Source organism: Typopeltis vanoorti, chromosome 7 (assembly GCF_054136105.1).
Source record: "Typopeltis vanoorti isolate ZY-2024b chromosome 7, IOZ_Tvanoo_1.0, whole genome shotgun sequence".
Taxonomy (NCBI): domain Eukaryota; kingdom Metazoa; phylum Arthropoda; class Arachnida; order Uropygi; family Thelyphonidae; genus Typopeltis; species Typopeltis vanoorti.
The window spans coordinates 8,639,284-8,665,928 of record NC_143555.1 but is presented as its reverse complement, the minus strand read 5'-3'; the positions used below and the strand labels follow the sequence as shown (position 1 = coordinate 8,665,928).

General features: G+C 37.1%; 1 protein-coding gene across 1 annotated transcript in view; it reads left to right on the top strand.

Annotated features, from left to right (window-relative positions):
• The first annotated feature begins 286 nt into the window (after window positions 1-286).
• Window positions 287-26,645, top strand: part of LOC150104474 (uncharacterized) — a 291,911-nt gene continuing 265,552 nt past the window's right edge. The window contains exon 1 of the mRNA XM_090395559.1: window positions 287-529. Coding sequence (XP_090251685.1) covers window positions 287-529 — 243 coding nt within the window. The remainder of the gene's footprint in view (window positions 530-26,645) is intronic.

Sequence of the window (26,645 nt, the reverse complement as noted above, 5' to 3'; positions counted from 1 at the left end):
TATCCATAAGTAAGAAATATTGATTTATGTATCAAGTTCCCAAGAGTTATAATTATTTGCAAAAATTTATAATTATCGGACCAAAACTAAAAAATCTGCTATTTGTTTTTAGCAGTGTACATATTATGAAATGAGAGTTTTTGTTTCTTTTTATTATTTTTTTGCACTTTTCTTTTCCCTGTTTTATGTATTCTAAATTGTACGGTTTGGGCGATAGTTTTGTATTTACTGATTGTTTAAATTTTCTCTGTGTCATTTAGGGGGTGTTGCAATTGTTATATGAAAAATGGCGCAGTTGTTGATCGGTCGTGAGCTTCCGAATTTAAAGATTACTCTAGGTGTTGATAGTAAGAACACAAACTATGCAGAACCAGATGGTGATGTGGATTCATCTGGTGGGGGAGGACCAGGAGAGGAAGAAGATGAAGAAGAAGAGAAAGACCAGCAACAGCAGATTGTGAAAAATAATCCTTTGAAAAATGAAACGGAAACACAAATAAATGTAAAGCGAGAGTTGGATTCTTTTCAGGTTAAGTAATTATTTTTGGGGAATACATATTATTACTTCATGATGTTTTGTAATTCAGATTGTTTGGATTTTAATTTTTAATTAATACATATGGCATATACTAGATCATATCATGTAGATATTAAAAAAGCATGTAAATATAAAGAAATACACGTATTGTGAATTGTAGGTAAATTTTATTTATATATTTAAGTGAAATCCCCCCCTCCCCCACCCTCCCAAGTTTGTTGCACATTTATAACCGCTAGCGAGATATGGGGTTAATCCTGTTCCCCAACTCCAGAAACCAAACATTTAACTTTTTTTAAGGTACTTCAGGGATTTATGAAGTAAAGAAAAAAAAAGTTTTACTCCTTCAAGACTTTCGAAAATATCAATGTCATAGTGGGATTTGAACCCACAGATTATTGGTTCGTGAGGTGTGCTGCTATCCACTTAATTAATAAGGCATCTGTACCCTAGTTAAAGAATGTTATTATTCTGGCATCTCGGTGTAGTCCTCTGTATTTGCAACAGGCCATTCCACTACACTACACCCACTAATTCCATTTCATCAATCCAGTGTGTTTTTGTCTGTTACTTGCCTGCCCTTCCCACTCCCTGCTAGTTTTATAGTCTTCAATAGAAAAAGAAAAAAAAAAAACATCTATATGAATCTAGTTAACTCATTTTCAGTTGAAGAGACTCTTATTGAGGATGTTTTAATCAGACACCAGATACAGTAAAGTAAATTTGTGTAAAGAAAATATATTTCATGTTTGCAGTGGAGGGAGATGAGGCTTAAAAAAAAAAACAGTTTGCCATCCTACCAGAAGCTTCATTGCCAACACCATGGACTTTTTCATAATCAGCTCTCCATCCAATTGACATTAGCTCTTGACTTGCCACCGCTGACCATGACATTATCCATATTTCTTTTTCTACAGATCATGCTTTGTCATGCCATTTAGCATCATATCCTGTGATACTCTAGTGGTCCCAGGTGACATGACCTTCCGGATTTCTTTCCCTTATTTCCATAGTCTGATTGCTTCTTCCTTGATCCAAGTTCCTGCTATTTAACTAAAACTGTTCTTGCTGGATGAGCAAATTTATTCCCCACTCCACTTAAAATCGCTAACCCGGATTCCAACAAATTTGTCAAAGCAATACCTCAATAATGAAATGCTGTGAGTTGCCATCAGATGTGAATATTCTGGGTGTGCTAGGTGTGTGGTGCACACTCACAGAATAGCAATATCACCAATATTATATTTGTGCAATTCTTCCTGTTAAAGACTCTCCTAATTGTTTCCTGGTTTCAGATGATTTACTAAAATTAAACACAACATATTAATGCTTAATGAAGAGGACACTTTTCAATGCCTAAACATCGGGTGTGCAGTCACAAATACTGACACTTTTGAGCTTTTAAACAGACGTGCAGATGGTGCATTATGTCAAATTCTTAGCGTTCCAATGGTCCAGAAGGTGAGGCTGGATGTGCAATGTGACAAAAGCACCTAAAGTCGTTAGTGGCTTGATTGTTTATTGTGTGAAGCAATCCAGTTGAATGTTGTCATTTGTCATGAGTTGCTGTTTTTGTTTTCTGAGTTTCATCATTTTATGTGCATGTAGTGCAAACTGATGTGTTTATGACACTGATATTGACAAGTTTTTAACATATATTTATAATTTATAACTTTTTTGCCCATATTTACAATGGGAAAGTGTGTGCATGATGGGAAATGTGGACATTCAGAAAAGAATCATGTACTGAATGTCCCGTTTTCCGCCAGAGCTTTCACAGATTGTATGATTATAGTTGAATGAGATTTGGACTTGTTATAAAACAGTTATTTCAGCCTTTCTTTGGTTCATTCTGGAAAAATAATAATTTTCAAAGTGATTAATTTTTTCGATTTCTCTGTGTATTATGTGGCTGTATTTAAACTTCCTATCAAAATTCAAATAATCCATGTCTCACTCTAGTGTTTGCCAATGATAATCTAATCCCTCCACAAATCGTGAACCCTTTGTGCTTCCCACATAAACAGTACATGTGAAGCATAGCTATTGTTCATTTCACCATTATTCTTTCTATATTTAAAATTATATTTGATAAAGCATTCAAAGTTATCCTGCAATTAATGCATTGGACTAGTTAGATGAGTGCTCATGTGCTGTGCACTCTTTAAACTTGCATATATCAATAAAAATGCAAGCCTATGGTCAAATTAACTTGAATTTTATAGCGTGGGTTGCATAAGCCACATGACAGCACACCCAACCTAAATGGACAGCAATGCCACTGGGTGGCTTATTGAAAAGAATTATAAAACTGAAGCAAAACTGATGTAAAAAACTTTCTTAGTGTAGAATTGTTGCCTAAGTCATCTGCTTCAGATTTCTTGATATTTTGTAGTTGGTCATTACAGGTTGTAGTGTAAGCTGAGTGAAAAGCTAGTTTTTTTTTTTTTTTTAATTTTATTTTGAGCCACTGAGCATATGTTACATTTTTTTAGCTTGCATTGCTTTGACAAGAATTATAAAACTGGAAGAAAACTCACGTAAAAAACTTCATTACGTGGATGAGCATAGAATTTTCATCTAAGTATTGTAAGCATCGTCAGTACAAGATCACAGAATGGCAATGAAACATTAAGACAATCCTGAAAAGCGTCACCTAAGTAGCTAATGTACAATAACTTCCCAACTTATTTAAAAAATTAAATATATAAATAAAAATTATATATATTTAAACAAAATAAAGTTAGAAAAGATTAGCCAATTTAAAAATTATTATCTCCCACAAAGGGGATAGACACAGACCATTGGATATGTTTAAGTTAGAATAGTGAAGTAAAGTATCACACATTTCTTTATAAAGTCGTTCTATGAGGAAACGACTTTCATGAAGAACTTTTGTTCCAATGAACTCAGTGTTTAGTGTCGATAGTATGTTCCTCAAGTCCAGACTGTACAGGCTCACGGTATTTAATATAACACTTGTTCTTCTAGCTGAATAAAAACAGATTTTCCTGTTTGTCAGAAATAAGATAACCCACAAGAGCAAGGAATCTGGTAGACACCTGGATAATTGAGAGGTGGAATATTTTTCTGATAGGGCAAAAGCCAACAAAAATATTCAGTGGTTTTTAAACTTCCACTATTCTTTCATTAATGTCATGCACATAGGGGATAGCAATGCGAGTTATTTCTTCCATATTTGCATTAACATGTAGAACTTTAATTCGCTGTCCTAACAGATCCGATGGTCTATGTCTATCTCCTTTGGGGGAGACTGTACTTTTTAAATCATCTAATCTTTCTTAACTTTGTTTTGTTTAAATATATATGATTTTTTTAATAAGTTAGGAAATTATTGACCTTTTATAGTTATCTTACATTAGCTACTTAGGTTGTGCTTTTTTTAAAATTGTCTGTTAATGTTTAATTGCCATTCTGTGATGTTGTATACTGACAATGACCACGTTCATAACGGATATCATCCTTATGCAAACGGTATTCCTTCCACATTGTCCTTTTCTTACGAATCTCTTGCTTAATAAGATTACACAATTATTTATTCTTCGAATTCTCGGGACACATTCTGATATTGCATTTTTTAAGTGTTGTTTAAATGCTTCTCATGCACTGTCGATATTCTTTCCATCCAGCAACCGATCCCATTCCACTGAACTTAGTATACTCCTCAGTTGGTCATAATTTCCTGCTTTGTAGTTCAGCATGTAACCTTTTCTGAATGGAACATTCATAAACTTAGTCACTTCCCAAGCGAGTACTCCATGATCGCTATCACCAACCGGGGGCAGAATAGTTACGTCTTTAACTGAAACGCCCTCTGACACTATAATCAAATTATTATTATTATTATTTGTCATCAAGGGAGTCCAAAGATTCATCGAGGGAGGGTATCTACTCTACAACTCTGCTTCCACCACTCACAATCTACCAACTGACCATAACTACACCAACGGCATCTACTGCCGACCACCACCACTAGTATTTCCACAGACAATCACAAACATCCATGCCCACGGCAGGATTCGAACCTGCAGCCTCTTGACTGGAGAGTGGACACGTTAACTCTAAGACTCTCTGACCTCGAGTTCTTCTGTCACATACTGCTTGAAGAAGTTGTCCTGCAACACCTCAATAAATGCATTTTCATTCTCATGAGATTCTACAGCTACCCAATCAATATTTAGATAATTAAAGTCTCCCATTATGATTACTTCATTTGCGCTCACCTTTTCTATTTGCTGATGCATTTCATCACCAGCAATCGATCCACCAGGTCTGTAACAACACCCCACTATGTAATTTGTCTTTTAGATTCCACCTCACACTAGATTGCTTCAAACTCACTGCCACATGAAATATTGTTAGTCATATTACTACATTCATAGGTATCAAATCTTAACTGGATTTAAGTCATCCAATATCATTAGCAGCGCACCCCCCTCCTCTCCTATCCACTCTATCCTTCCTAAAGATACTGTACCAATGACACTCGATACCAGTTAGTAGGTCTGATTCCGATAGCCAGGTCTCACTAATTCCTACAATCTGAGGCCGCAACATATTGACTAAGGCAACAAATTCTACCCCTTTGTTTCTGATACTCCTAGCATTCGTGAACAGACCTAATAATCTACCTGCATGTTCTTTTGTATACTCTTGTTTGCAGTCTGCCTGACACAATTGGACAACTTGCAGATTTCTATTCTTCTCTAATGCCTTATACATGTAGACATCCTTGCACACACACATGATGGGTCCGAACGTGATGAACATAAACCCAAAATTATTCTTGCCTTGTCAACATTTCCATGACAAAGCTCATTCCCGTCATTAACACAGTTATATGCCATTGTCGCTCTTACACTCACATTCACACCATTCCTCCCTTTATAATTTAGTTTCCCCTGACCCTCTGTGTTAGGTCTTATACCAGTTATTAGTTTTTCCAGACTCCATTTTTATTTAACTATATCAACCACACAGGATTCATCACAAAATCTCATTATTATAGAATTCCTGATATGTATGCTGGGGGGGGGGAATGTACAGTTGTTATGATAGTACTGCATTAAAAGATTACATCATTACTACTTCTTCTCAGCAATTTTTCTCCACATTAATCTGTTATATGTCAGGTCTCCACTATTCTCTGATCTTATATTTTGGTCTTCTGAGGCACTTCTTATTTGTAAAAAAAATTTAAAGATGAAACAACTTATGTGAAGTAAATCTATTAGATTTACTTCACATAATACTATTAAAATTTTGTATCCTAAGTGTCAAAGGCATCTTCAGTATAGTAATAACAGAACACAAAATAAAATGCAATAAAATAATCTGTTTTAAAAGTGCTACTACAGTGTAAGACAACAGATGTCACTAAATGCTTAATTTAAAAAAAAAATTAAAATCAAAGTACATTAATGTAAGATTATTGCTATTATTAACTGACCTCCATGGAGTCAAAAGGATTCATCATGTGAGGTCTATACTCTTCAATGCCAAAAGAACATTGAACTGTGTCTTAAAGCCATTCACAGTTTCTGCACTCGTCATCACACTTTCAGGCAATGCATTCCACTTGCCAATCACTCTCCATGCAGAGAACCTGCTTCTCCCTTCCCTGCTCACGCCTTCCTTATACAACTTCCATGGATGGCCTGTAGTGTTCTAACCTTGCCACCCTCTACTCTAATAAATATATTCTCCACATTAATCTGGTAACAACCCTTCACCAACTTGTATGTCTCAATCATATCCTCTCTTCTTCAACTCACAAGGCTGTGTAAGTTACATTCCCTCAATCTGAGGTAGCTTGGAGCTATAGCATGGAATGAGGAGTTGAGCAGTAAGGAAATAAATGCTGGTTGGGAACGGACAAAGAAATACATAACAGCATCGATGTGTGAATGTATTCTGATGGTCAAAAGGCTGAATAAAGAAGGTGTAAAATGGATGAATGAGGGGCTTAAGCATGAAATCTGGAAGAAGAAGGCAAATCACACGAAGAGTATAAAGACCAAACTAGGACACAGTAAGGATAATAAAAGTGCATTATGAGCAGAAGTTGGCAAATCAGGCGAAGAAAAACCCGAGTTTTTTTTAGATATATGGCAAGTAGAAGGAAGAGATTATAGTAAGATAATGTTAATGAATAAAAATGGTAGAATGGTAACTGCCGCAAAATACTTGAGGTATTCAGTGATCAATTTATAAGGGTGTTTCGTTAATGATAATTTCACCTCATCAGGGTGGAATCATTACATGATTCCACCCTGATGAGGTGAAATTATCATTAACGAATCTGCCCTGAATAAGTAAGGACATAGGAAAAGGATGGCTTAATTGTAAGTGAGCAAGAGGTATTTGAGGAAATAAATAACCTCGATGTCAATAAGGTGATAGGATTTGATGACATATCACTGCATGTGTTAAGGGAATGTTCCAGGGAATTGTCAGTAGCTTTGGCATGCCTGCTTAATGAGTCTTACAACAGCACAGGTTCCAAGGGAGTGGAAAAAAGATAAAATTGTTCTGCTGCATAAAGGTGGTGATAAGGCTGTGGCTACAAATTATGGGCCAATCTGTATGTGTGGAGTTGTGGTGAAGGTACTAGCGGGCTTGGTGAGAAGTAGAATACTGAAATGGGTTGATAACAGCAGTGGTTATCAGCATGGGTTTGTTAAAGTCAGATCATATTTAACTGTAACAAGGTAACAAATGCCTTGGACAAGGGAGATGCATATACAGTGGTATACTTAGATTTTGCAAAAGGTTTTGATAGACTGCCACATAATAAGCTGTTAAATAAATTGAAACGGATGGGATTGGATAACAGACTTCTGAGTTGGATCATTGACTGGCTGTCAGATAAGTATCGGAAACTTGTATATATGGGGGGGGGTGCAGTATTATCCAGAAAGAAGGTCACTAGTGGTTGCTGCAGAGGTCAGTTTTGGGACCATTATTGTTCAATTTGTATATTAATGTTATTGGGATGGGCTTAATTACTGATATGCAGCTGCTTACAGATGATGCAAAATTGAGGAGAGCAATGCAGATTCAAGCAGATGTTATGGCTTTACATGAGGATTTGAATAGATTCTACGAATGGGTATGCAAGTGGAACTGTCAGTTCAATGTTGCAAAGAAGTGTAAGGTTTTGAAAATTGATAAGCAATGATGGGATGCAAAGTATACACTTGTTGAAGAAGCTTTAAAGGAGATAGAGGAGATGAGATATCTGGGAGTGGTGGTGAACAAGGACCTGAAATTCAGTGACCACATTGTACAAGTTGTGAAGACGTCAAATCGGATAATGGCAATGATGTGGAGGACCCTGACATGCAGAAATAAAGAGGTTATGATCCCATTGTATAAGCTTACAATGCCTCATATGGATTATTGTGCACAGATTTGGTTACCAGGTATGCTGATGAGGATACGTTAGAAAGGGTCTAGAGAATTAGGTATAGTTTCTGGGAAAATTCCCATGCTATTCCTCTTAAACACTATTATTATAATTACGGTTATTATAGCCCTGTTTTTTTTAGGAGTGTCCCTTATTTTAAATACATTGGCTATTTAAAATTACTAATTTATATTACTCAAAAAAAGGGGGTATATATATTTTAGGGCATTATGGATGAGTATAGAAGGCAATTATAGCAGAATAAAAGAGGTGGAAAAATTTGTACATACCTTGTTTTGATTCTAGGATGTCTTCCAATTTCATGATCCTGCTGAAGGTTGTTTATAACAGGGGTGGGGGGAATGGAGCGTGAGGGTGTGTCTTTTGACGTGGGAAAATGAATTTGGAAACCTGGGTTATGTATTAATATATAATCTTATACTAATATAAAATGTATTAATATATAATAATCTCCTCCCACCCAAAAAAATGTGCATTTGGGGGGGGGGGAGAAGGGGGAAGGGTTTACTTATGGGGAAACTGTGCCAGGGGAGAGCGTTAACAGGTGCAGACCGTTTCGGTCGACTGACCACCATTGGAACATTTTTGGCTATAATATCCGTAATTATAATAATAGGGTCTAGAGAAGATTCACAAAGGTAGTCAGTGGTCTTTGGAATGTGGAGTATGAGGACAGATTGAGAGAATGTAAATGGCAAAGCCTTGTGAATAAGAGGGATGATATGATTGAGACATTTGAGCTAGTCAGGGGTCATTATCAGGTTGACATAGAAGAGATTTTACATAGAATGGGAGAGGGCAGGGTAGAACAAGAGGCCATTGCTGAAAACCGTATAAGGAGGGTGTGAGCAAAGGAGTGAGGAACAGGTTCTTTGCATGGAGAGTGGTTGATGAGAGGTATGCATTTCCTGAGCATGTTAGACACATTGAATCAGTTTAAGGCACAGTTGGATGAGCATTTTGTGTGTGATAATATGTAGCTCTCATGATGATTCTCAGACTCCATGAAGGTCAGATATTAATAATAATAATCTCTCCTCATATCTGACACCAACTTAGTAAACCTTCTTTGGACCTTCTCTGCATCCTCATCCCTCTGAATACAAAGTGACTAAATCTATGTGCAGTAGTCCTTATGTGGTCTGATCAAAGCCTTATACAGGCGAACCATGACCTCTTTGCCTCTTCATGTCCTCCTCATTATTGCCATAATACGTTGGGATGTTCTTACAATTTTAGCAATGCGACCCCTAAACTCCAAGGTCTCTGTCCACCATCACTCCCAGATCTCTCACCTCCTCCACCTCCTTCCAACTTTCTCCATTAATTGTATACTCTGCATCCCAACCTTGCCTACTAAATTTCTAAACCTTGCACTTTGCAACATTAAACTGATACTCCAATTATTTGCCCACTCACACAATCTATTCAGATCCTCCTGCAAGGCCAGATCTGTCTCCTCTACTTCTAATAGCCCTTCCCAACTTTGCATCATCGGCAAACAACTGCACATCTCCAGTTAAGCTGGTCCCAATGTCATTAATGTACAAGTTAAACAATAATGGTCCCAAAATACATCCCTGTGGTACTCCACTAGTGACCCTCCTATTTTGGGATACCACTTCTCCATATACAACCTGTTTATACCTGTCCTACAGCCAATCAGCTATGCAACTTACTCATCTGTTATCTAATCTCATCTGTTTCAGATTAGCTACCAGCTTGTCATGTGGCAGTCTATTAAAGCCCTATGAAAAATCCAAGTTACCATCCTATGTGCATATCCTTTATCGAGTGAGTTTGTCACTTTGTTGTAATACATAAGCAGACTGCCGAAACATGATCTTCCCTTAACAAAACCATGCTAACCATCATAAAGAATACTGCTATTATTAACCCACCCGAATTCTAGTCCTTACCATCGTCTCTAATACCTTAATAACAACCACACACACAGATTGGCCTATAATTGGGGGGGGGTAAGAATAGTCTTATTCTTACCCTCCCCCATTGTGAAGTGGAACAATTTTTTCTACCTATCATTCCTTTAGGACTTGCCCTGTTGCATTACTCATGTTAAGAAACTTGTGCACCAAGGTGCCATTAATTCTGTAGGGCATTCCCTCAAGATGTGGCAATATGCTGTCAAATCCTACTGCCTTGTTGAAAGTTTATTTTTCACTTGGTTAGAGTATAATAAAATTAGTTTAATCCTTTATCCAAGTGTGAGCAAACAAAGTTTGCGCCTGAAAGTATCTTCAGGACTGGGGTAAGGTGGTACAACACCAGGGCAACTTGTTGTTTGCTCACACTTGGATAAAGGATTAAACTAATTTTATTATCCTACTGCCTTATTAACATCAGGTTTATTTAATTCCTTATATACTTCCTGCTCATTTATCATCAGTCTCTCCTCCTCTGCCATATATTCTACTCTCCAGCTTCTCCTGTGTTGCTTTGATGAGGATGAAATACACTGATAAACTGATCATTGAATAATTCAACTATATCCCTAGCATTTGGTTACTAATCTGCCAGTGTCATCAACTAGCATCATACTCCCATAGTAATTTTTTTTTTTTTGTTCTACTTGCCACATATCAGAACTCATTAGGAGTTTTCTTAGTTTGATTGGCTAATTTCTTCTCATACTCCACTTTTGCTGCCCTTACCAACCAAGTCACCTTTCTGGTTGCTCCTTGTATACTTCTCTTGAAACTGATTATTATCAATATTCATCTTGCATTGCCTCCACAGTGCCTCCTTCTTCTTCCAGATTTCACACTTAATCTCTTCATTCATCCATTTTATTCCTACCTTGTTTAGCCTTTTCACCTTTGGAATACACTCAAACGTTGATGCTGTAAAAGAGCTCTTGATCAATGCGCACACATCATCTATTATATCTTTCCCATTCAACTCCTCTTTCCATGCTGTAGCTCTCAGTTGTCTCCTAAGCTTTCCATAATCACCACATAATTGTGTTTCCACATATATCCCTTTTTTATAGAAGTTCTTATTTGACTGGCTGCAATCCATCTAATCACTTCCTGATCTCTTTCCAGCCAGGGGAAGATTAGACACTCCATTCACATCACTTAATTTTTCAAAAATGACAACATATACTAGAATATTAATTAAAAACTTTAATTACTACCTTCCTATATTCCGGCAATGTTACAATGCCAGCATCAGGGATTACAAAAACCAATTATATGTACATGCAGCCACTAACACTGAGCAAATGAGGCTGGATAAAGGCATGAGAAGTCAGGCCTAAAGTCCTAAACGGTGTCCCCTAGTGTGCTAGATTGGATTATCTTTGCCATTGGGCTGACAATCTTAATGTATTCTTCCCAAATTTGGGGCAGTTTCATGCACCCAAATTCGTTGAAATTTGGAATTACCAAAGTGGATAAGGGAAATGCCACAGTGATTTTAAACCAATCAGATTACTCAAGTAAGCTTGCCTCTTTACTTCTAGATCATTCTGTCTACTTTCCTATAGACCAGGGATGTTTGCATAAGATCTACATGGTCCATACAGATATACCTGCGATCTATCTTTTTCAAAATTGGAGTATAAGGTATAAGATTTCTAATTTATGTTTAGACAAAGAAAAAATTATCATCATCATCAAAATCCTGCCATGTACCCTCAAGGATATGATAGTACCACATGAAAAAAATTAAATCATTACTAACTTCCTATCTACAATTTTCCTCCAAATCAGTCTGTTACTTGTCAAGACTCCAACATTATCAGATCTTATATTTCTGTCATCTAAGGCACTTGTATCAATCCACCTATATCTTGGTCTTCCTCTGGGTCGTTTTGAAAAAATTATCATAATATTATTTATTATTACAATATATTATTATAATTATCGTAATATTAATTAGTTATAATGCTTAAATGAATATTGCAGTTTTTTAACCACACTGATTAAAATAAACATTTCATTTTGAACTTCCTGATGAATCAGCATTACTTATTCTACACTGCAACGAGTTCACAAATTTTGCATAATTTGGTGTGTAATTAGTCAATGCATTTCTCAAACATGACTCCAAATGCTTGAATGCTAATGTGGTATGATATTTTGACTTAATAATGTTCATTTGTGAAAATGCCGATTCGCACAAGTTTGTCGAACCAAAACAAGCACATTTTCTTAAGTTGGGATACTTGCATTCTGGTAAATATTTCCAAAATCTCTCTTCGTGTGCCCTTGCTTTGACATAAACATCATTTCTTATTGTTATTATTTCTTTTTCTAGCATAACAATATGCATATCAAAAATAGAGGAAAGGTTTTCTGCTATTTCTGGCTTTACTTTGGTATCAAATGGAAACCCATGAAAAGAATTACATTCTCATTTTCTCATTCTCAATTACCGATTCTCGAAATCCTGAAAGCGGTCACAAATTCTGCAATTTCTCTCCAAATTTCACCAATATATTTATTTCCGTTGAAATTAGCAAAAGCAGAACTACTTAATTGTGCAGTCATATATAGAAAATTACATAAATTATTATTTTCAAGCTTCACTAACAGTTGATTCAATTTTTCTTTAAAAGTATTGATAGAACTAATCATATCAAAAATTGTTTTTCCGGGACCCTGAAGTTCTAGGTTTAATTCATTTAATGTACTGGTTATATTGGTCAAAAAACCTAAATCCAATAGCCAAAATCAACTTTTAACTGTTTGTATCCGTCGTCCCTATCAGCAAGAAATTGTTTAATTTTTTCAATTAAATCCCTAAATCTTTGAAGAAATTTGCCCCGACTTAACCACCTGACATCAGTATGCATAAGCAGCTCGGAAGGTCCATCATTATCACTTTCTTCCATTTGCAACTTAAAAAGGCGCTTTTGCAGAGGTTTTGCCCGAATTGAAAATCGTGAAAGCTATCTTCATAATTTCTTTCATATTTAAAACTTTAGCACACAGCATTTGTTGATGTATAATTCAATGATACTGTAAGAGAAATTAGGAAAATCTTCATCATATTTTCTCTAAGATCTTCATCTTAGAGAAAATAGTCAAGAGGAAAATACAAGATTGGATAGAAGAAAATGGGATACTGTATCGGGGACAGCATGGTTTTGTGAAGGGTAGGTCATGCCTCAGTAACTTGCTCACGTATTATAACACAGTGACGGCTGAACTGGATAAGGGTAATGGGTTTACGGTGATTCTACTGCCAAATAGAATCACCGTAATCCTGTCAAAGGCCTTGGACCTTGCCAAGGCCTTTGACAGGATTCCACATGGAATTCTAATCAGTAAATTGCAGCATATGGGAATGGACATAGGGTTGGTGAGATGGATAGGAGGGTGGTTGACGGAGAGATATCAGAGAGTGGTTTACTCGGGAGTAGAGTCCACAAGACGGCCTGTGACTAGTGGTGTGCCACAAGGATCTGTTCGTGGACCACTGCTGTTTAATTTGTTCATAAATGATATAGGAAATGATCTGAGAGGAACAGTTCATTTGTTTGTGGATGATGCGAAGTTGGGTAGGGCAATAGTGAATGCAGATGACGTCAAAATTTTGCAGGATGATTTGGATAGATTGGAGGTCTGGGCTAAGGAGAATGGATGTCAGTTTAATGTGGCAAAATGTAAGGTTATGCATTTTGGGGTGAAAAGATTGGCGGCAGTTTACTGCATTGGTGGAACCCTGCTCCAGGAAATTGATGAGGCACGAGATTTAGGAGTGTTGGTAGATAAGGAATTGAAATTTAGGGTACACATTGCAGAAGTGACCATAACAGCTCATCAAATCACTTGGTTGCTGAAGAATACGTTGACAAGCAGAGACAAGCAGGTTATTGTTCCTCTGTATCGAGCCTTGATAAGACCCCATCTAGACTACTGTGCTCAGATTTGGTCACCTAGGTTTCTTCTTGATGGGGAGGAGGTGGAGAGGATCCAGAGGCGAGTGACCAAGATGATAGCAGGTCTGTGGAATGAACCGTATGAGAACAGGTTGAGGATTTGTGGGTTGCAAAAATTGGTTGATAGGCGGAGGAGGGGAGATATGATTGAGACATTCAAATTACTGAAGGGTTTCTATAAAATTAATTCAGAAGATATTTTTGAGAACAGGGCTGGTTGTGGGAGGACTAGGGGACATCCATGGAAACTGGGCAAAAGTGTGGTTAGTAAAGGTGTTAGAGCTGGGTTCTTTACTTTTAGAGTAGTGAATGAGTGGAATGCGCTCCCTGAGTCTGTGGTGGATGCTGTGACAGTGAATGAGTTTAAGGCGAGGTATGATAGATACTGTATGAATGTCAAATAGTTGTGATGAATATGATTTGGGGCCTCCCTCGATGAGTCTAATGACTCCCTGGAGTTGCCCGTAATAATAGTAATAGTAATAATACCTACATAGCGTGATAAAACCGTTGCTACGACATGTTAAAGCTGGTGCTCTGTCTGTGGTAATTGACACTAGTTTATAAAGAGGCAGTTGAATGGTCTTGTTGTAACTCTTAAAACTGGTAAATATATCTTCACCCCATGTTTGCCCCTTTACGGAATGATAGTAAGTAATTCTTCTTTAGTAGAAAAGTCTTTAAAAACCATTCTAATAAAAATAATCATTTGGGCCATGTCAACTGCATCAGTAGATTCGTCCAACTGAAGTGAAAAGGCCTGACAATCCTTAATATCCTGCATTAGTTGCTCTTTTAGATCTGAATTTATTTCTTCTACTCGTTTTGCAACTGCATTTCATTGATAGCGGCAACTATTTCTGATTTATTTTCAAAATTACAAAACAATGATTCAGCTGCTGCAAGAAATGCTTTTTTAAAAATTGCACCATCACTAAAGGGTTTCTTTTGTTTGGCAAGAATGTGGCTCACTCTTAACGATGCAGTTGTTGCTGTCTCTGAGTTCCATATTATTTTAATGAAACATAACTGCTGTGATGACAAACTTTTCTTCAATTCTTGGATTTTGACTTTTCGTAAATCACTGTTACGTGGATATGCCGTTTCATAGCTGCTGTGCACCGATTTAAAGTGTCGTTCCAAGTTCCCTTTTTTCGACAGAGAAACACTTCCCTTGCAAATTAAACAACAACATTTATCTTTGATCATAATAAAGAAATAATCATGTTCCCACTCTTGATGATAGTGATATGTCTTTGCTTTTTTCATAGTAGTCATGATGGTGCAATTTTAAATTATATTAAAACACTTTAAACTTCAAATTTTAAACTTGTAGCAGAGCACTAAAACAAAACAAACAACCGAGTTTATAATATTGCTATTGTTTATACATCGAGCTTCACGTGTTATGTTTGTACAGTGCATCAAAGCGAACAAAAACCCAAAGTGGGCGTGTCTATTAGGGCGCATACATTTCCAAGTACACTCCACAACAAAAGTCTCATAGCAGGAAATTTAAATATTTTCAACTAATATTTGTAATTTTTCTATTGAAATTTTTGAAATAAAATTCAATTTAATATAATTGAATTATAAACTGGAATTATTGTACAAAAAATATTTATTTTAAGTTTTTAATTAACGTAAATTTTAAATAGAACCATAATATAGATTATTATTTGATAAATTGGTTAACATTATTTATTTGCTTTATCATATTCGGACTCATCTATATATTTTTGAAAATTGAGACAAAAATTTGCGATCGACCCCAAAGCATTATGCGATCTACATGTGGATTGTGATCAACGTTATTGACACCCCTGCTATAGACTATGATTCAACCAACACACAAAGGAGAACGTCCCATAGGTTCTTTAACGTCGACCTTTGGATGATCATTTCTGACTTCATGAACACTTCAGCAGACTGAGAATTCCAAAGAATTCGATGTCAGCATATTAAAAATTTGAGTCTACAAAAAAAATCACAGCTTCCAAGCATCAACTACCTCCCAACACTTTAATAAACCTATCTTCCATTACATCAAGAATAGCCCTAAGAAAATTCATGCAGAGGAAATAATGGTACAAGTAAAACAAGGTATCTGCAGCCTTTCCAATCATACTGTCAACATCTGACTGGATGTAGCCAGTGTTCTTACCCAAGCTAAACCACTAAAAAGCAACCTATCCAAAAAAAAAAAAAAAAAAAAAAAAGAATTTGAAACTCTGCAAGAGATTTAAAGCAACAACAGAATAATGATTACCAAAGCAGATAAGGGAAATGCCACAGTGATTTTAAACCAATCAGATTACTTAGGTAAGCTTGCCTCTTTACTTCTAGATCGTTCTTGAAGTAAAGAGGCAAGTTACCCCCTATAGACTATGCTCTCTCCAACACACAAATCAGAACTCCATAGGCTCCTTTAAAAAGGTTACCTCTTGGCCTGTGGAAGTTAGACAGTTTAAAACCTTATAAACAGAATGTGCCATTACATCCCAGTGTGGATGGTATTGATTCACTCACATACATATTAGCCAAACATTAACCAAAGTGCTCACACAATATACTGGCAACACACCTTCACGCACAAAAACTCAGCCCACTTTAAAGCCAGTATAGAAAACCTCGCACTTCAACACACGGACATAATGGTCGGTTTCGATGTCTCCTTATTCACTAATGTCCCACTCAAAGTTACCTTAGACCTCATCCAAGCCATATTTCCTCTATATATTTCAGCCCTATTTCAGTTCACCATAAACTCAGAAAATCCTACTAACCATGAGTTCTCCACCTCCACCTCCTTCCTGGCCAACTTCTTTATGGAGACCTTTGAAGAAAAAAGCCTTAAACTCTGCCCCACATAAATCCACTGTCTGGCTATGCTATGTGGATGATATATGTTCTCTATTTGTCTGCGTAGCCTGGATACACTCCACAATTTCTTACATACCTAAACAATCAACACCTCAGGATCCAATTTACCTTGGAAAAGGAAAACAACAACACTCTGCCATTCCTAGGTACTCTGATTACATGCCAGCCTTATGGATCCCTGGCATTCTCCATTTACAGAAAACCTAGACACATACGGGTAGATACATTCACCAGCAGTCACCCCTCCCAACAATATGAAATTATAAAAACCTTATGTAACAAGGTAAAATTAATCAGTTCGGATAACAGTGCCCTAACTACTGCACTTGACCATATCCTTAATACTTTCTTAGCCAATGGCTACAACCCCAAAAAATATTAAAACCATGTAACCCAACCCCCCTTCCTCTTTCAGAGCATAGATTACTCAAAATCCATCACCATTCCATATCTGGGGCACATCTGAAAAATTAACAAAATTCCTAAAGAAATAAGACTTTAGAACCAGTTATAAACCACATGAAAAATTGTCATCTTTTATCTGTTCCACCAAAGACCAGCCACATCTCCTTGGCCACCAGGAGTATACCATACCAAGTCCCTTGCAGTTACTAACCATCCTACTATGACCAAACAAGCAGGACAGCCAATATGCAGCTATCCAAACACTAAGACTACATCTGGTTCCATCAATACAGCCACTCAAGACTTGCTAACTATGCTTTGGACACCACCGCAGGGTATGCTGGAAGAAGGCCACTCTTTACACTGCAGTAAGATGGGAAACAAAATGAAGTCACACAGGTGTCCAAGTCCAGAGAATATGGTGGATGTGGAACCAATTTGAACCTCAATTCGTGCAAATTTTGCTATTGCGATGGCCAATGTGCGGGAAGTTGCATTGTCTTGATGAAAGAGCACTTTTTTGTGTGCCAATCTTGGCTATTTTTTCTTCAGTTCTTCTTTTAAATGGTCAAAGAATGAATCATAATAGGCTCCTGTTATTGTCTTACCCTTTTTCAAATAGTCTATCATGATAATTCCTTTGGAATCCCCCAAAAAAGTGGCCATCACCTTCCTAGCTGACAAAACGGTCTTCGCTTTTTTCGGTGCTCTTTCACCAGGCATTGTCTACTGTTTTGACTGCTGCTTGGGCTCCGGTGTGTGTGTGTGTGTGTAGTGCTGGATCCAAGTTTCATCTACAGTCACAAATTGACGCAAAATAAAAAAATCCTGCGAATTGTGATTAAACATCGCCAAACCCTGCATTGGAATGTCTTTCCGCATGCATTTTTGATTGACAGTTAACAATTGCATGCATACAGCTTTTTCATGTGCAATTTTTCATGCTGGATGTTATACAGCAGTTGAGATACCTACAATCTAAACAATCTCACGCATTTTCACTTTGCAGTCTTCCATAACGATACCATGACTTTTGTCAGTCATTTCCTTCATAGTGACCTCAGTCGGGAGTTCTGAGCGCCCTTCATCTTCGATGGACTTATGACCACGTTTAAACACATTTGTTTATCCAAAAATAAATAGTCTTTAATGCTGGTGCAGACCCCCCCCCCCAATGAACTGCATCTAAATCGGCTTTGATCTGCACAGCCATCCACTTCAAATAAAAGTGTTTTATCACCGCACGAAACTCGTTTTTCTCCATTTTCATGAAGAATGCGAACATGGTCATTTTAAATGTTTGCCAAAACGGGAGAACTATGCATCGCACGTGGCTAAAATTTTGGCAGGGATCATGAAAAAGATCATATGTGCTGATGCTTGTATGAATGAACAAATTGTGTCTCCATCCTATCGGAAATTTACCAAACTTTTCAAACAACCCTCATACATTTTAAGATTGTTCAGCCCAATGGCCAAAAAAACCCAATTTAGACCACTATAGAGCACCCCGACTGTTGCCTTTGTCCAGCCTCATTTGCTCAGTGTTAGTGTCTGTATTTACATATCATTGTTTTTTGTGATCCCTGATGATTTCATTGTAACCTTGCTGAAATATAGGAAGTTATTGATTAAAGTTTTTAAATTAATATTCTAGTATATGTTGTCATTTCCTGAAAAGTAAAAAACTATGTATAAGCTTACCTGTGACAATCTCATTCACATTCTCTGACATTATAACCAGATCTAAGACTGTTAATCTTCGTATGTCCTCCGTTACGTACCTAAAATTGTCCCTTAAGAACTCAAGAGGAATTCATTCTCCTTATTCCCTGTTGCTATCCCTTCATCCCAGTTGTTAGATCCTGAATGAAGGAATCTTGCACAGAAATCATTCATTCAGAATCTAACATACTAGACTACACAGACAAAGAGAAATACCTGCACATCAGCTGAAATTAAAGTGAAACTTCTTCACATATGTACAAAATTGCATTAATTTTATGTACCATGTATTTAAGCTATTGTGATCATATTAAGATCGACTTAGAGAATGTCTTAAAAGAGGATTAATTTAACTTATTTTAAGCCTCACTTAAACTGTATAGAATGACTGTGAGTCACCAGATAGATATTAAATAACAATTCATGGAAGGTATACAACTACACGTGTCCAGTGTAACGCCGGCGGCGGCAGCTTACGTGGAAGGTACGTCGACATGAATTCCGTGAATACAAGAGCATAAACAAAGGGGAGAACAAGGGATGAACCCAAGGGGAGAAAAGATATAGGTCGTGTGCAAATGGGACTCCGAAAAAAGGGGGCACTCGAATGAAGAATATAAGGTAATGAGCGCCGTATCAGCTCTCTTGTCTATTCTTGTTCCTGGTTCAGAAGTTAGCCGGTGGTTCAAGTGAGGGGGGGGGGGATGAAGCGTCAGTGCTGTGATGTCAGACGGTGAGTTTTCCTGAGAATGCTGTAGGATTCCACGCAGAGCTGAAGGTTTGATTTCCAGCCCTAGCAGAATCGAGCCCTCGCAGAGAAGTCCCATCGAAAGGAATAGAGATGTTTCCTGAGACGCAGAAAATCAAGTCCGTGTTCGGCAGTAATTATGATGATAGTGTAGCTCCCTACGTTGGCGTAAGGACAGCCAATAAACAAGAGGTAACAAGACGTACACGTGGTGCTGAAAGACGTCGGAAAAAGTTCGGTAAAGTTGAATTACTCTATTTTGTGTTTAGAATTCCATAGAAGAGAGAAAATTATTTGTGAATGTAAATTATGACCATTATTCTAAAGCTCCAGAAGATGGTGCAAAAAGACAAAGAAAGTGTGTCAGACTACCACAACTGAGTCTTAGCTCTTGCAAATACGTTAAGTGTCTCTGACAAAGACTGGCACCATCTTAACTGGGTAGTCTTCCAACATTTTAGGGGGGTTGAGACAAGAATTGAGGAAACAGCATTTGGGAAGAACATATCAAATTTAGAAGAATGCTTTACATAGTAAAACAAAGAGAGCAACTGCTTGGAGTCGTTTGTCCCGCAGCCTCAATTGGATTCGTCAGTGTCATTAGAGAGGAAAGAAACAGCATTAGGGATCAAGATGTTAAGGTAGAACATCCAGAGAGGAAAGAAAAGCAGAGGGCACAGAAAGGATGTGAAGAAAATAGACCTGAGACAGTCTACCAGGTTGCCACTAGCAGTCCCAGTCTTAGTGAAGTTCGCTCATTGATTAAGCAAGAAGTGGAGAGATTATAACAGCCCATCATGGAGCGTCTTGATGCTGTACTTGGTCAACTGACAACAGCTTCTATGACAAACCACGAGAACTCCTCATTACCCGAAGAAAGAATAAATAACCTGATCCACCAGGAAGTTGAAAGGATGTAGATACTACTTCTTGAAAATATGGACATAATGATGCATAAGCTATCAGAGCTGTCAGCCAAATGCAGTAGCAATTCTCCTTTGTCCTCGGACGGAGATAATTCTGGGAGTTATTTCCGGGAGCCCACAAGATGCTATAGTTGCAATAAGTTGGGACATCTAGCCCGTAACTGGTTTAGCAGACAGGAAAATTCAAAAAGGAACTATCATTTTGAGGCCAAATCACATGTGTAATTTGGACGAAATCAAGAAAAAAAAAACAACTGAATTAACAGTAGAAGGGAGGATCTGTGGGAGAAACTTTAGAGCCCTAATAGACACAGGCTCACAGGCTTCTGTTATCTCCGAAAACTACTTCAGGGAGATAGAGCCATATGAAAAGGGAATATCAAACTTTTGGGACTATCCTCCTCTATTACCCAAGCTACAAAGTCTGTAAGGCTGAGGGTGAACTTGCCAAAATTTGGAATGTCCGCTTGGCACAATTTTATAGTCCTGCCGAGGAACTCTCTTCCTCACTTAAGATTGATCCTAGGGAATGATTTCCTGTCTAAGTTCGGATTCTCTTGTGATTTCACTAGGAAGGGAAGTTAGTTTTCATCATCATCATCAAATTCCTGCTATGTACCCTCAAGGGGTGTACAGGATATGACAGTACTACATGAAAAAATTACATCATTACTAACTTCTTATCTACAATTTTCCTCCAAATCAGTCTGTTACTTGTCAAGACTCCAACATTATGAGATCTTATATTTCTATCGTCTAAAGCACTTTGTACTGTATCAATCCACCTATATCTTGGTCTTCCTCTGGGTCGTTTTCCTGCCAACCTGGCAGAGAACACTTGTTTTGCTAATCTTTCCTCTCCCATTCTATTTAAGTGACCATACCACCTGAGATTAGCTCTGCTAATGCATTCCTGGATGCTGACAATGTCAAGTTCTTTCCTAATATCCTCATTTTTAATATGATATTGCCATTGATGCCATCTGTTCACGCCTCTAATCTTTCTCAGGACTCTCATATCTGCGGTCTCTAGTCTTTGGTCAAGTGTTTTACTTCTGACCCAGCTCTCAGATCCATAAGTTAAAACTGGTTTGAACACTGTCTTGTATACTGCTAATTTAGTGTTCAGACTAATTTCTCTCTTATTCCATATGAATTTATTCAATTGACTTCCCACCATACCAGCTTTGCTGATTCTGTTGTCTATTTCTCTATTTAATTTACCATCTTCAGAAAAAATTGTGCTCAAAATTGTGAAGTTAGTTTTCAGGGAAGAAAAAGGGGGAACACTAGGCCCAGAACGGGGTTGCAGGCTTAAGGGGAGGAAGACATGGGGTTTAAAACACTGAAAAATCCGAAACTGAGTGAGGTCTCCACGTCAAGGACCGTGAAGGATCCTGAGATAATCAAACCGAGGAAGAAAAGACACAAACTGAAGAAAATGTTACAAACTGCGACAAGAGTGAGAACAGCAAGGACACTCTAGAAATTAACTTTGTGGATGTTAGGCAGAGCATACCCTTTTAAAGAATTCAGGCTCAGAAAGAATGGAAGGTCTTCCCCAGAGGATTGAGGGAGAACCAAAAAGAGTTTTTCTAGAAAATTAGAAATTTTTTTTTTATAAAAAGGGGGACCTTTGTTAGATCCAGAATGAAGGAATCTTGCTAAGAAATCGTTCATTCAGAATCTAACATACTAGACTACACAGACAAAGAGAAATACCTGCACATCAGCTGAAATTAAAGTGAAACTTCTTCGCATATGTATAAAATTGCATTTAATTTTATGTACCATGTATTTAATCTATTGTGATCATATTAAGATCGAGTTAGAGAATGTCTTAAAAGAGGAATAATTTAACTTATTTTAAGCCTTACTTAAGCTGTATAGAATGACTGTGAGTCACCAGATAGATATTAAATAACAATTCATGGAAGGTATACAACTACACGTGTCCAGCGTAATGCCGGCAGCAGTAGCTTACGCGGAAGGTACGTCAACGCGAATTCCATGAATACAAAAGCATAACAGCAAAGGGGTGCGCAAGAGACGAACCCAAGGAGAGAGAAGATATAGGTCATGTGCAAACGGGACTCCGAAAAAAGGGGACGCTCGAATGAAGAATATAAGGGAATGAGCGCCGTATCAGCTCTCTGGTCTATTTGTTTTTCTGGTTCGGAAGTTAGCGGGCGGTTCGAGTGAGGGGGATGAAGCATCAGTGCTATGATGTCAGAAGGCGAGTTTTCCTGAGAATGCTGTAGGATTTCACGCAGTGCTGAAGGTGAGATTTCCAGCCCTAGTAGAATCGAGCCCTTGCGGAGAAGTCCCATCGAAAGGAATAGAGATGTTTCCTGAGATGCATAAAATCGAGTCCGTGATCGGCAGTAATTATGAAGATAGCGTAGCCCTACGCTGGCGTAAGGATATCCTATAAACAAGAGGTAACCGGATGTACACGTGGTGCTGAAAGAAATCTGAAAAAGTTCGATATAGTAGAATTACTCTATTTTGTGTTTAGAATTCCATAGAAGATAGAAAATTATGGTCAGAATTAGATGGTTAAAACCCCTTTTGGAACAAGAAGGATTGTTTGGAAAAAGTCTTTTGTGTTGTATGTGATTGAATTAACATAATGAGATTAGGATTGTAGATTTATAGCAACTGAATAACATTAGAATGTTTGCCATGTCATCCTATGAATAGTGTGCAGAAGGGAATTTTAGCTTAACATACAATTTGCAATCTATCCCGTTTTCCAGTTACTGTGTTTTACATACTTTATAACCTTTGATTTAATTTAGAGTATGTTAATCTCTTAACTGGAGCTTCCTTATTTAGCATTGAGACAATAATTGAGTGTATGAATTTCTTTAGTGTATTTTGCTTTGATATTCCAATAAACATGTTTTATTTATCTAAACCTGAGTCATGCCCGACTATGATTCCGATTTACCACTTATAAAAATAGAACCTATTTTTGCAGGAAGGAATTAGAATGTGTATATAATTATAGATTTAGGTCACGACTGCAGTCTGAATCTATACGGCCGTGTTAAAATAAATCATTGTGTAAGAATTCCTCAGAATGTAGTATTGTCTCCCTGAGCAAGGATCTTTTCTGCTATAGGATACTGGCTGGCACAGCATAATATAATGCCAGTATCCGAACAGGAAACAATCCTAGATGTAAGTATATTAGACCCGATATCTGAAGAAGTAGATTAGCGATTGAAAGACAGAATAGGAAGATATCAGTCAGTAAGATATAGAGTAAGCAACGACGTAACACAGTCAATATTACTGTAGTTTAAATCACCCATAATGATCACCCTTTGCTTGCTCACTTAGCCAAGTTGCCTTGACAGTTCTTTGTCTCTATCTTTTACATTCCCTGTCCTGTTGCAACACCCCACCAAATATCTCATTCTATCAACCTCCACACCATTCTGCTTCAAAACCGCTGCCACTTTTTTATTCTTGTATCTCAACCTTGCACAGACCATTCCCTTGCTGACTTCGCCTCCCTTTTGCCTTTCCTTCATGAAATATCTCTCTCCACTTCTTTTACTGTCTAAATGTCATTCTTGTTCAACCATGTTTCACTTATTCCAGCTATTTTTGGGTGCATTAATTCAATCAATGCAACAATTTCATCTTTTTAATGCTTCTAACATTTGCAAATGAACATAACAATTCATTTCTTGGTCTGTAGCTAGTCCTACTTATGCTGTCCTCTGTTTGGGACTTCTTCTCATCTGTTGCCCTACAGTTAATAACCAGAAATTTACATAAGATTGTTACAATAATATTTCATGAAAAAAGAGAACAGTTGATATATAATGCCTTACAGTTCTCCTTGTATAACTGCTCTACAAGGAATCTACTTTTATGTAAAAGTATAGTTTTCTTTCAACTGTTTAAGACTTTTTAAGAATTAAAAAAATGTAAAATATTTTATGCTCATCCACCCAATTATATGATCTACCTAAGAACCATAATCACGTATTCCATTAAGATCAGTAGTAGACTACATTGGTTGCTTCACATATAAAGTTTCTAAGTACTTGTCTATGTTATCTTCTCTTACTGGAAAATTGGCTTCTCGCATTAAGAACTTTTTTATTTATTATTATTATTAGACACCTCAAGGGAGTCCAAGGACTCACTGAGGGTGGGCACCTGCTCTACAACTCAGTCTCCACTACTCAATCCACCAACTAACCGCAACTACACCAATTCCATCTACCGCCCGACCTCCACCACCACTAGTATTTCCACAAATATGCACAAACATCCATGTGCATGGTGGTATTAGAAACTTGTTAGATTTTCAGACAAAAATTTGTAATCTTCATTCAGCACCTTCAGATATTATGATTAGTATTTCTTTTCACAAACATCCTATTGACAGATACTATTAATTTACTTAGATAAAATTTTTCCTCCAGATATCATCCAACTTTTTGACTTTGTAATCCATTCTAGTTATTTCAGAATACAATACATTATATCAAGAAATTGAAGATACACATGTTCTAGTTCTCTTTCTTCTTCTATTGCTAAAGTTCTAAGACCTCTTAATATTGCAGTATCCTTTTCTTCTGGAAAATTTCTGTCTTCCTCTCCTCACCTACAAACAAGTTTTCTCCACTCAGCTTTCCAAGTGTCTACTAGATCTTTTGCTCCTATGGTTGCTTTACTTTGGGTTGTCTGGCAGACCTGCAGTCATCTATTGTGTGGAACATAAATCATATATCCATTATCTTAAACTTGAGTGGTTTGGCCTAGCAGAACATGCTGTCTCGACTAAACATAGGATTCTTTGGAAGAAAACTTTTACGTGAAAGTAGATTCTTTGTAGAGTGGTTTTACAAGGCCAGCTGTGAGGCCTTTTTACACTGACTAAACTTAAACAGATGTGATGGCCTTTGGTTATTCCGCCCCCTTTATGGGGAATATGATTGTAACAATTGTATGGAAATTCCTGATTATCATCATCATCAAATTCCTGACATGTACCCTCAAGGGGTGTACAGGATAGGATAGTACTACATGAAAAATTTACATCATTACTAACTTCCTATCTACAATTTTCCTCCAAATCAGTTTGTTACTTGTCAAGACTCCAATATTATCATTATCAGATCTTATATTTCTATCGTCTAAGGCACATTGTACAATATCAATCCACCTATATCTTGGTCTTCCTCTGGATCTTTTTCCTGCCAACCTGGCAGAGAACACTTGTTTTGCTAATCTTTTCTCGCCCATTCTGTTTAAGTGACCATACCACCTGAGATTAGCTCTGCTAATGCATTCCTGGATGCTGACAATGTCAAGTTCTTTCCTAATATCCTCGTTTTTAATATGATATTGCCATTGATGCCATCTGTTCATGCCTCTAATCTTTCTCAGGACTCTCGTATCTGCGGTTTCTAGTCTTTGGTCAAGTGTTTACTTCTGATCCAGCTCTCAGATCCATAAGTTAAAACCAGTTTGAACACTGTCTTGTATACAGCTAATTTAGTGTTCCGACTAATTTCTCTCTTATTCCATATGAATTTATTCAGTTGACTTCCTACCATACCAGCTTTGTTAATTCTCTTGTCTATTTCCATATTTAATTTACCATCTTCAGTAAAAATCGTGCCTAAGTAGCTGAAATGTTTTACTTGTTCCACAGGTTCCCTGTTCACAACACAGTTGACATTTTCAACAATTCTACCTATTTTCATTGTCTTTGTCTTTTTAATACTGACCTTCATACCATATCTATTACAACAGTTATTCAATTTAGTCAGGGAATCTTGCAAATTGTAGTGGATTGATTTAGAAGTATAACATCTTCATAAAGCAAATAGCTGATATTAACATCTCCAATTCTGATATCATGTTTTATACCACTTTCCTTCATAATGTGATCCATATAGATAATGAATAACAGAGGGGATAATCTACATACTTGATCCACACCAGATTTAACATTAAACCATCTTCCTGTACTTCCTTCAATTCTAATTGCCGAATTACAACTCAAATACAGACTAAGTATTGCTTGATAT